Below are 12,290 nucleotides of genomic sequence, written 5' to 3' on the forward strand. Positions count from 1 at the left end.
TGATATTCCACAGGGTTGTGAGAAAGATCTGCTGCTTCATCCCTTTTGTATTTCATCTAGTGAAGGAACACTTCAGACGAGCTTCTGGCTGGGAAATTTATGGGGAAACTGGGACTTGCTCTATAGTCATCAGTGTTTTGCTGAACATATTAAAAGATCCCATAAAAACCACTGCATTAGTAACTTCATGTACAAAACTGCCCATGCAGACAAGTTGTTAGTTACAGTTTCTGCCATTCAATTTAAAACTTTCTGCATAAGAAATCTTCTGGGTTAGTAGAGGCCACAAATAGTTTAACCATCTCTCTAGTGCTGCTAAAACAAAAACAGCTGTGCCAGAGCAAGGAAAACAAATGAAACACACAAGCATCCTACTACAAAGTTTTCCAGTCTCTAATAAAAACAATAGTCTGTGGTATTTCCAAAAATATTTTTTGGTGTAGTAGCTTTCAAAAGAGCCAGGAGGAACTATGGGGAGAGGGGGAACACCCCAGAACAGCTTGACCAAAATTTACAGAATTAAAGTTTTCTCTCCATTTGATTATTAAATGTGTTGTTAGCGCCTCATAATGCATGGATTAGAAAAAACTGTTTGTGTTTGTGTCTTAAAAAATAATTGTAATATTTTAACGCTACTGAACTTAGTTGCTTAAATGCTCAGTCTGCAGCATTTGAAACTATTGGCTTTTCTATTAGGGAAAGTTTTAATAGATGCAGATGCTGTTGGTGGATATAATTTAATATTTCTCCTTTCTAGTCAGCTATTTACCACAATGCTGGAAAGAGATTCTCCGCCATTCAAAATTCCAGGCTTTTCAATATTCATCAAACCATCTGATTGTTGCACAGAACTGACAAATAAGAAATATGTAACAATTTAACATGCAAGTAATAGTTGTTCCCTAATAGGGGGAAATTCCTATTCTTCATACAGACAAATTGCTAGTGTAGACCAATCTCAGACAAGCTAATCAAAACAGAACTCTCTGTCCCTCTCTCTTTGTTTTTGGTGCATGCCCCACAGGGCTCAATTCAGGACATTCAAATGTTGATGTAGGAATGCCTTTTAAAACGAGGATCCCATACAATGTGACATCCCAGAACATTAAACTCTAGATATTAACACCATTTTGCTGGGGGGTGGAAAAAGATCAGAAAACATGTGAATTCTGAATGGTAAAGTGATAACTGAGGGAGAGAATACTTTAAGAGGAGAGTGACCATTTGTTTACCATGCCTCAGCACTTTCCTTTCTGATGTGAATGAAGTTTTTTGGTTGAAGACCACCTACTTGTCTCATATATTGGCATACGAGGTAGTACTGCTCCAGTACTTCCATATACAATTATTTATCTTGTATGCTCCAGTGGGTAGGTTCAGGAGAAAAACCTCAAGTTTGCAATTACACCTTTTATTTTTAGCTTCATGCATCTCTTCAAAACTAGATTTAAGGACAATTCTGGATAAAACACAGGCTTCCATCTGCAGGGCCTAATTCACTTCCCACATACGCCAGGTTATATCAGTGTAATCATTATGTAGTTTTTGGTTAAGAATCAGATGTTCAAAATCCTACTATGGCACATTTAACATGTTTTTTCTGTGATGCTGTAGAGCCAAATCCTGTAAACCTTTCCTCCTGTTAACTCTTTAAGAGCCTGAGCCCATAAACCTTTCTTCCTGTTACAAATTCTTCTTCATGTGATGAAGGGCTTAAGATCAGGCCCTTGGGCCAAAGTTTGACAACTGTTTTCTGGCTGACTCAAGAGTCTGATTTCAAGATCACAGCTTGAGGGTTAGTCTTCACTAGAAGCTACACCAATGTAACCACACTGCTGTAACATGTCTGGTGAAGATGCCAAATGCCAGGAGTGGGCAATAAAATGGCGGCAGTTCAGTAGGGTTAGCCACTGGTTGGCTGCTGCCACTATATTTACCTGTACCTCCGCAGGTATGGGCAAGTGCAGCTCCCACTGGCCAGGAATGGTGATCTGCAGCCAATGAGAGCTGTGATTTCTGTACCCATGGAGGCCCAGCAGGTGCTAACTTTGTCTGACCGGATCCAGCCTTTACGCCAGTATTTGCACACTCCTGTTCTATGCTGACTGGAGAGAGATCCTGCCTGTTGCCATAAAACCACCTTTGCAAGAAGCAGCCACTAAGCCAAGTAGGGTTGGCAGATGGTTTCAACAAAAATACCAGACACACTTGACATTACATCACAATCTATATTACATCTTATTTAGAAAATACCGGACATTTATATTTTCTCAATTTGTTTCCCAAATAGAAAGCTCAAATACTAGACTGAAAACTGGATACCTGGCAACTCTAATGCCAAGACAGTGCTGGTCACATTGGCCTTTAGGTCAGTGAAACTTAAATCGCTCGGGCTGTGTGTGACTTATTCGCAACCCCGAATGACATAAATTATAGCAACATAACCTGCAGATGAGACAAGCCCTTATATTGTAAATATATGAGTTTAAATATTCTTAGAGTTATAAAACTCTGAGTATTAGCAGCCTCTTCAAACTATGCAAGTGCCATATGAAAGAGTATGCATAAAGGGCTGGATAGCTCAACTTTTTACTAAGTAGTTAAACAAGAATAGTTAAAATCCCAGAGTTGAAAGCTGAAGCTGAGTATAAATTCTCCATGCTTTGATTAACTAAATGATGCTGAAAGGAGAGAGAAAGAGAGTGCTGAGGGGTAAAGAAAATATTTTTAACATTTCATAAATATTCTTTACAGTGTAAAATATAAAATTATTTTTGATAATCTGTTAATTAGGGTCTTATTATATAAAAGATAACACCCGGATTTTATAACACAATATGGACTGACTGCATTTGCAAATTACCTACTACTGCCAACTTTAGTATTTACATGTCCTATGCTTTTTTAAAAAGAACTGATTTTCATTGCAGAGTTTTGAGATCCTGGCACTTCTGGTAAAATGAGGATTATGTTTTTATTTGATGTACAGTATTGTATATTGCAAGTTTTTGCTTATTGATTAAAAAAAAATCTTTCCCACAATGAATATTTTAGTTTAAGGACAAAATTAAGGAAATATAATGACAAGAAAGAAAAGAGAAGAGGATGATAAAAGAGAGATGGGTTTCCTTTTAATCTCTTAGGAATAAAATAACTACTAATGATGGGTCTTGTTAGAGAAAAGAAACTGCCCCCCCCCAGTAAAAAAGTTTGGCCAGGCCGCTCTTGTTCTGCAGTACTCCTTGAGAGAAACCGGCCGCACCCTTCCTGCATACCATTGCCTTTAGAAAAAGGAAAGGTGTGAAAAGGGGAAAATAGCCTCAGACTCTCCCACCCGTCACCTTGGGGTGAAAACCGCGGGGCTTACCTGGTCGCATGAAACCTGCACAGTTTCAGCCCAACCCCTGGGACACAGACCCCACCACTTGGTGACCATTGGGCCATATATGGTAATATGCAAGCACGGGAAAGCGATGTGCAGATTTGGGCATAAATACCCATGGCACAGTTTGCTCTAGGAGGTCTTTGCAACACACGTACCACCGTGCGTGTGCCTTCTCGTATACTTCAAAGCACTGCCGGCCTGATCAACCGACCAGCCACCTCCCCCGACTCTCGGGCGTAACCAAGGCCTTCGCAACCGAACCGATATCTGTGAAATGTTCCGTGTGCTGTGTAAGTTGGTATGTATGATTTGATTTTTTTTTGTTGTATAAGCTTAGTGTTGTAGTTGTTTGTGGGTAGTACATAAGAGTTTGTAGTTATCACTGTTATTTTATTACTGAAGCTGGATATTTTAAGATTAGAGACTATTCCCCTTGCCATTCCCATCCCTATATCTCTGACATGTTTTACTAGAAACCATAGAATAAATATAATAAATACTGTAAATTCATTATTAACACGGTCTATTAAAATCTTAGAATAAATACTATAAATTCACCACTGTCATAAATAAATATTTTTTATTTGATAAAACTGTCCACCTGGTGCTGTCCTTCCCCCCTTGGGTATTCATTATTGGACCTGTGATTCTCGCGACAGGCCTAACTACAGTTTGACTGTAAGCCCTAAGTCAGGAGCAGCAACCTGTTCTAGGAGCAAACTAGGAAACACAATCATTCCTGGTCCTTTTCTTGCTGTGAGGATTTGTCTCCGCTTATTGGAAGATCAACACTATGGAGATAGATCTCCCTGGGTTTGATTTAGCGGGTCTAGTAAGGACTCATTAAATCAACTGCTGATCATGCCCCCATCGACTTTGGTACTCCACTGGGTTGAGAGGAGTAAAGGAAATCAAAGGGAGAGTTTCTCCGTTTGACCTCCCACGGTGGGGACATCAAAGAAATTCAACCTAAGGCTCCGTTGACTCCAGTTACGCGATTCACGTAGCTGGAGTTGTATACCTTAAGTCAACTTTCTCTCCAAGTGTAGACCTGACCTGAGAGGGGAGTAGTTTTCATCAGCTGCTGGCTATACCTGAACCCAATTACTTCCCCAGACTTGCTGGCTGACCAAATTATGGCACAAAGCCTACACTTTGCCCATATCTATTGATTCCCCTCATGTGGCAGGGGCTGTGGAGGCTGCCACCCAACCTGCATTGTCCCCTAGAATGGGAGTAGTCAGTGCAAAGTGGCAGGGAGTGCCTTACCCTCTCACTGGCTTGAGTGAGCATGTAAGGCAGCTCACAGGTAAGCATGATGGATACAAATCAGTTTTCGTGGGAGTCTCTCTCTCAATGTTTGTGTTGAATTCAAGTCTGAGGCTCAGATTCTTAGTTGGTGTAAATCAGTGACTTCAGTGGAGGTAGGCTGATTCACATAAATAACGGATGTTACCCTGACTGCAAAACCATCATCCCTCTCAAACTAAGTTTCTTTTATACTTCCAAAGACATTTGCTTTTCTCTTCTGAAAGCTTTTAACCAGCAAAGAATGTAGATGCATCCAGCTTCTGCACATTTTCCTTTTGAACACCACCTGAAGCTTTTCAACTTTGGATTTTTCTTTACCTCAACATATTGAAAACAGGAAAAGCAACCTGTAGCTTAATGTCTATATCTCAGGTACATATTCACTGAAGGAGGGTTATTTTTCCTGAACCTGTTCTAGAAAGGATAATCCCACACTTTGTACTTTTCCTTGGCATACAGGCAAGACACAAATCCACCTGTTTTAATCTTTTCCAGATGCTTTTTTCATGGGGACTTTTTAGATCATTAGTTATCCAATCAAACTTCTACATACCAGTGTTAGAATGACTCTTCAATCTATGTTCCTGGGATACAGCACTTTACTTCCCTGCCTTCCTCGAGTAACAAGTAGATAGTAAAAAAGAAAACTTTAATAGGCTGCAAAATTGTTCTGGAAAACAATAGCTGTTCTTCTCCCCTAAACAGTTACAGATGGACTGATTTTCTTTCCTTCTCTGGTTCCACTATAGAAGTAACACATATGTACCTCCATGTGCACTAAATCACAAATAGAACACTGTAAAACCAGGGTGCCTAAAGGGAAATGAACTCCAAGATAATGGTTCGGTATGAAAACAACTTTGTCAGTATAGATGTGACTGAACTGCTGTAAAACACTTCCCAGAGAAAAAGCAATGCTCATTTCAGATAAAGGAGAGAGTAGCGGCAGAACTGTACAAAATGCTGTGGATTTTGTATGGGCTAGGTATGTGCAGGCACTTGCTGCATTATCGATATTTGTGTATATCATGTAAACTAAGAGCACCTTGCATGAAAACAGGGAGAGAGCCACAAGCCCTTGCTGTGCATATTTACTACCAAACACAGGTGATTAATCACAAAGCATGTCAGTCCCTCAGCTGAAAGCCGGCCAGCACACATTGCACTACATCTGTAACCTATTAGGCATTACTGAAATGCCAAGGATGTAAATGCATTTAGGAAAGGCAAGTCTCTCTCTTGTGTTTCTTAGACTCATTGCCCACTGCCAGTTGGATGACATGATAGCAGCAAACTTACTCTGGAACTGCCTCAGCCTCAAATGCTCTGCTGGCTCTAGAATGAAGAAGGTGCCATTTGTGGCCATGCCATGGAACTGGTTGTTATTGCCTATTGTAAAAATGTGATTTTGCTGCCTGAAAGCCACGTTGTGAACCCCTTGCTCACACTGACTTCTTTGACTTCAGTCTCACTACCTGAGGGAACAATTGCACACCAGTGTGTGCAAAAGAGTCAAGGATCTAGCTTCAGAATAACGGTATGATTTCTTTGTCAGTCTGTGACTCTCTTCTGTCCCCTCGTCCCCCTTTTCCTCTAATGCTTAGCTTGAGCATAAGGGGAGATCATTATTATGTATCAAAAGCACCCAGCACCGCCTCTATCAAGAGGTGGAGTGAAGGAGGGGCGGGGAAGAGGGGAGGGAGGGGAAGGAAGCAGGTAGCCATTAGGTGGCGCCCTTTCAGGCATGGAGCATGAGCTCCCACGACGCACACAGCGGTGGTGCATGTCCCATGGAGCTAGGCCCAACCATCCAACATGATGCAAGAGGTGGCGCAGTGCCCAAACCTAAGCAGTGCCATGACTCTGTCATGTTGTCAGCCGCTGAGAAAACGGCAGCCACTAAGGCCCTGATCCAGCCAAGCACTTAAGCACATCACAGAGAGATATTTAATGAGAATACTCCCAGGCTTTAAATGAAGCATGTCCTTAAGTGTTCTGCTGGATCAAGACCTAAGAGAAGTTATTGTAGTTCATTAAAAAAACAAAAAAACAAAAGACAGGAAGAAAATTTGAGGGAGCAAAAAAGGAAAGTTCCACAATCATTAGAAACAAGTACAGGCAGTCCCCGGGTTACGTACAAGATAGGGACTGTAGGTTTGTTCTTAAGTTGAATTTGTATGTAAGTCGGAACTGGTACATATTGTAGGGGAAACTCTAGCGAAACATTTCTCCAGAGCTCAGTTTTATTCTCCCACACCTCACTTCCCTCAGTCCTTTATTCTCAAGCTGAGGAGTCTGCTGAGAAAAGCCGCTCTGCGTCTCCCTGGTCTGCTGGGGGGGGGGGGAGGCTAGGGTGCTAGCTTTACGTCTCTCTTGTCTGCTGGGGGGAGCAGCTAGTGCGGGGTTGCCTCACCCCATTTGTAAGTAGGGATCTGATGTAAGTCGGATCCATGTAACCCGGGGACTGCCTGTATAGCTCATTATGGCTCCAATCCTGAAAGCTACTGTGAGAGGGTGTTGGGGCCTGCCCACACAAAGCAGATTGCTGTATTAAGGCCTTAGATTTTGACCAGCAATGCTGACAACCATATTTAATTTTTACAAAACGTGAAAAGCCAGATTTTTCAAAAGAGTGCTCGGTTCCCATTTAGTCCTGGAAGCTCAGTTGTCAGGTGCTGAGCTATTTTGAAAATCCGGTGCCAACTGTGGGAGCATTTTTGAAGACATGGTCCTAAATATTTACAAAATCTAAGACAAAGGTAAATGCTTCCAGGAATTCACCTTCAATTTCAGTGGAAAGCAATTTTATAAAAAACTTTAAAAACAAAACATATTCCCCTGCAGGTTTTGTAATCCAAACATGCCAGTATCGACCTAGTATATGAGAACGCAATTCTGACTTCAAACTAGGAGACCATTTTCATTTTCTAAGCAGCGAGAGAAATTGTGATTCAAAATTAAATAGCATAAATAGCAAAAATCATTTGCATTTTAAAAACATCTTATCGGTTTTAATAATCTCAGTTATTGTTTTGTAATATGCATGAGGACAGCAGCTCCTTAATATATTTTAAAATTTGACAGAGTCCCATAAAAGCATACAAAAAGGAATGCTATTTTGTTGTTAATGATTTACCAGCTATTAAAAAATATGGCTTTTAAAATGCTTTAATTTGCAAGTTACATCACTACAATTTATTCTTTGTCGGTATGAATGTAGCTTTTGTTTGTTAGTGGTGGTTAGTGTTTTTTTTTTAAACTCAAACCTATCAGATTTAAGTGTAAAAGTATGCTTGTGGTATTCTTAATAAAAAAAAAAGGTGTCCAAGGTCACAGCTGGAAGGGGCTAGCATGGCTCTCAGACCTAATCGTAGTCAAGAAGCGCTTTCAGTACCTTACAGGCAGGTACGTATAGTATATGCAATTATTCAAAATCAGAGTCCAAGTTTTCTGAGCCAAGTGCAGGCTCATTGCAGGGATAAAACTGCTAAGGCTGCTGTTGCGTTTCCTCCTGTGGTGGAAGGAGAAGCCATGAAGAGGAGGTACAAAGAATATATATTGCAAACTATAAAGTGAATGCCATGGGCATTTCTGCTTACCATAGCTCATGTGAATGAAGAAGGGTATAGTTGAGATTAAAAGGCAATGTAAGTTTAAAAAGGAGAAAATGACTTAAAATAATCCTGCCAACTAACTTATAGAACTCCTTGCTGCATGGCATTGGTGAGGAAATTATAGCTGTGTGGAAGGTTCACATAGGGATTACATACTTCTGTTTTATTAACAGCTATCTTATATGAACTATATTTGCAGCCAGTTACTCTACCTAGGATAAAAATTGCAAGTGCTGTTAGTTCTCAAACTTTAGTACCTGAACTGGACATATGGGCTCAGAGAGAGATTTCATACTCTTTTAACTAAGAATGCTACTACTGCACAAACAGGGCTGTAACAAAATTGACAAGCCTGTGGACAAGCTGGAGGGGGGCAGCTCTTGGCCCCAGAAGTGGTGGAGCCTTGGGTTGGAGGGGTTGGTCTGGGTGGCTAGCCTCTCATAGCAAGCCTTTCATCACTTCCCCGCTTGGGCTGCCTGGGGTTTATGCTGCTGCTGCAGTAGTAGCAGCAGCTGGGAGACCCAAGTGTTTTTATATCAGCAGGTCCTGTGGCACCTGCCCCATTTGCTGCCCTCCTTCCTCCCGGTGTCAGCGGCCCTATGCAGAAACAGCCACATGCCTCAGGGAATTTTTCACCATTTTCAGAATGCTCTGGCATAAGCCATTGTGGAGGCAGAATATAGAACTAGATGGACCAACTCAGTGCGTCACTAAACTACATTGCTGCTGACAGGATTTGTTCTGAACCCCTAATCCTCCAAAGCACCTAGGGTGGACAGCTTTAAAGGCTCTCCCTTAAACCCAGCTCTGCCACCAAAGTGTCCTACACAACCCTGTATACAGAATCATGCTAGCCCAAAGTCATTTCTAAGCAGCTCTGAAAGGCTGCGATTGCAAGAGCTTACAGAAAGACTGCTTTACATGCCAGATTTCTTAGGCACTAAAGACATGACTTTTGAAAAGGGTTAGTACAATATTGCCCTCTGTTGGTAAGCATTTTTATAAAACTGATGCAGAGAATTCTACTGTATCAGGAGCACTTGAATGTACAGTAGGGAAGATGCAAAGTGTACACCAGAGCTAGTCTCTTCTATCAGATGCTACACAGATGTTACTATCCCCAACCCTTCACCTTTCAAACAGGAGAGTATAACAGCAACTTCCTTAATCCAATTTGGATGATTTGCCTAAATGACTAAAATGTCATTTCCCCAGCCTACAGGCATCACAATGGAGTGTTTCTAGATTCCAAATAACCCTAATTTTCACTAGTGCACTAAAATGAATTTTGGTATTTTGGGACAGATTCTCCCATTCCTCCTTTTCTGCATTAGCACTTTGCAAATGCTGGCCTAGGCCAGCGGACACATTAGTCCCTGGTGCAAACCTAAGTAGCACCAGGACTGCTATAATTGTACTGGTTTGCAATAGCATTGCATCAGTATGAAAGAGTTGGAGAGCAGTCTGATGTGGCCAGGCCTACTCTGGTACTTCATCTTTCTCCATCCCCATTCATGCCTCCCACCCCAGGACTATCAGAGATGGCCAGCACAAAGTCATTGAGTAGCTCTCACTAGGCAAGGGACCCCTAGAAGATTCTACCTCCTGAGGGTTGCTGAATCAGCATAGATGAGTTGCAGCTGAGGACACAGTCTGGCTCTGCCAGTATTATGTTATACTAAAATTGCAATATCCACATCATTCTCCCTTGGGAAAATTAAAATGCACTGGTATGGCACATCAACTATTAACCCAGGGTTAGGACAAATTTAAGTCCCAAGAGCTTGGATAGAACATCCTTAACATACTACAGTATTAGCAGAGCATTGCATAACACAGCTGTTGTACCCTTTATATAGTGTACATTATATAGAGACTCTGATCCTTGGCTACATTGAAGTAGATCACCGATCACAGGAGAAATACAAATAGAAGTTCGCCTCCATAAATGACATGGTTATGTCTTTATTGCAGTTTCGCCAGAGCTTGGGGGAGGGACAAAGCATGTTTGGAAACAAAATAACTTCAGGACCAAGCAATCTTGTCACAAACTGAAGTGCGACATTAATTTTAATAGTACCATCATGTACAATAACACACGTTGGGAGACAGCCTACAGCATGCTTTCAACTGAGTTTCAAACTGCAGGAGTGGTCTTCAAGTAGTATTTGTATTGCAATAACACAGCAAGGTTAATGAGCGATCTCTTGCTTTAATTCTGAACTCATGATGTGAAGACAGTCATAAGATTTAAAGAGTTTATATATTTTTCTTTTATGTTTTTGGGAAGCTATGTGGGCTAGTGGCTAGAAGAGACAATTGAGAGCAAGGACTCCAGAGGGGCACTTCCATTTCTGCCACTGTGACCTTTAACAAGTCACCCTCCCACACCCACCAAAAAAAAAAAAAAGCAATGTATGCCTCAGTTTACCAAACAGCAAAATAGACATCTCGCAGGCGTTTTGTGAAGCTTAGTTTGATAATGGAATATACAAACATACCATAAGAACGGCCATACTGGGTCAGACCAAAGTTCTGTCTAGCCCAGTATCCTGTCTTTTGACAGTGGCCAACTTCATGTGCCCCAGATGGAGTGAATGGAAGAGGTAATCATCAAGCGATCCCACCCCTGTCATCCATTCCCATCCTCTGAAAAACAGAGGCTAGGGACACCATTGCTATTCCATCCTGGCTAATAGCCATTGATGGACCTATCCTCCATGAATTTATATAGCACTTTTTTGAACTCTGTTCAAGTCCTGGTCTTCACAACATCTTCTGGCAAGGAGTTCCACAGGTTGGCTGTGCATCAGGTGAAGAAGTACTTCCTTTCGTTTTGTTTTAAACCTGCCACCTATTCATTTCATTTGGTGACCCCCTAGTTCTTGCGTTATGGGAACAAGTAAATAATTAACAATGTGGTCTGATATTATGGATGAAACTGTGGATAAATGTGTAGAATCAGGATTAAAAACACCGAAGGCATGCAAGGGTGACTATGATAGTACATTGTGAATTACTGAATACTGCAGTTTCCCCTATACTTTTGTATTGCCTTAGGGGCCCCTTTTTTTGGAGGTATTTTTTTGCTTTTTCCATACATGCTATTATAAAATAAAACAAGCACATTTAACAAAAGGTGATTTACCTTGTGTTGTTCCATCCAGTCCCATGACACATTTCATTGCCCTAATGATTTGCTCTGCTACAGGTGGACACATAGATGTGGCATACACTGCACTGTGGGAGTGAGTGCGTAAGAAATCCACAAGTTCCTTAAAAAAGTGAAACAAAATTTGAATGTACATCGAATGGTTGGGAGAGCAAAACTTCTTCATGGCTACTGACATAGGCGAGAACAGAGACCAAGGCAATTTGACCAAGACATTTCATGACTGATTTATTTTCTTAATTGTTATTAAAAATCCATGGTCTGAAAAAAACCCTCAGGTGATACTTGGCAAATGTAAATTCTTTAAATTGAAAGGTGGACACCCAAGGCTGAAAGAAAGCTACAAACTAGGATGCTGCTTTGCTTACATAATGAGAATCTTTACAAACCGGAGGGGACGGGGGACAGCAGGAGTTTGGATCCTGGCCTCACTGAGGGACCAATCGACAGCTACATTTAAAATTTGGAGTTGTCCCACCTTCAGCCTTCTGAAAGGTGATGTGTGAATGGCAAACAATAGTGCATTCTCTCCCATTGGCTTTAGCAGAAGAAAAGAAAACTTACTGTATTCAACTTCACTATTGTCCAAGAGTGGGCAAGATATAGTCCCCGGGCCATTTCATCTGGCCCCCCTTGCCATCCTCCCAGCCCCTAGGCCAATGGGACCTGGGGGTGGGGGAGTGCGCGAAGTCTCCTCCCTCCACCATGAGCGTGCGGCTCCAGAGGGAACCATCCGTTGTTCAAAACAATTGGCAGTTCCCTCTAGATGTCGCGCTGTGGCAGGGCGGGGGGTAGAGAAGGGATCTCT

At 41.6% G+C, this 12,290-nt stretch overlaps 1 protein-coding gene across 1 annotated transcript in view; it reads right to left on the reverse strand.

Moving 5' to 3' along the window:
• Positions 1-12,290, reverse strand: part of SPTLC3 (serine palmitoyltransferase long chain base subunit 3) — a 118,202-nt gene that overhangs the window by 14,243 nt on the left and 91,669 nt on the right. The window contains exon 9 of the mRNA XM_075925654.2: positions 11,459-11,585. Within this exon, the coding sequence (XP_075781769.1) occupies positions 11,459-11,585 (127 nt within the window). The remainder of the gene's footprint in view (positions 1-11,458; positions 11,586-12,290) is intronic.

This window comes from Pelodiscus sinensis, chromosome 3 (genome assembly GCF_052426305.1).
Source record: "Pelodiscus sinensis isolate ZL-2025 chromosome 3, ASM5242630v1, whole genome shotgun sequence".
In the NCBI taxonomy this organism is placed as follows: Eukaryota; Metazoa; Chordata; order Testudines; family Trionychidae; genus Pelodiscus; species Pelodiscus sinensis.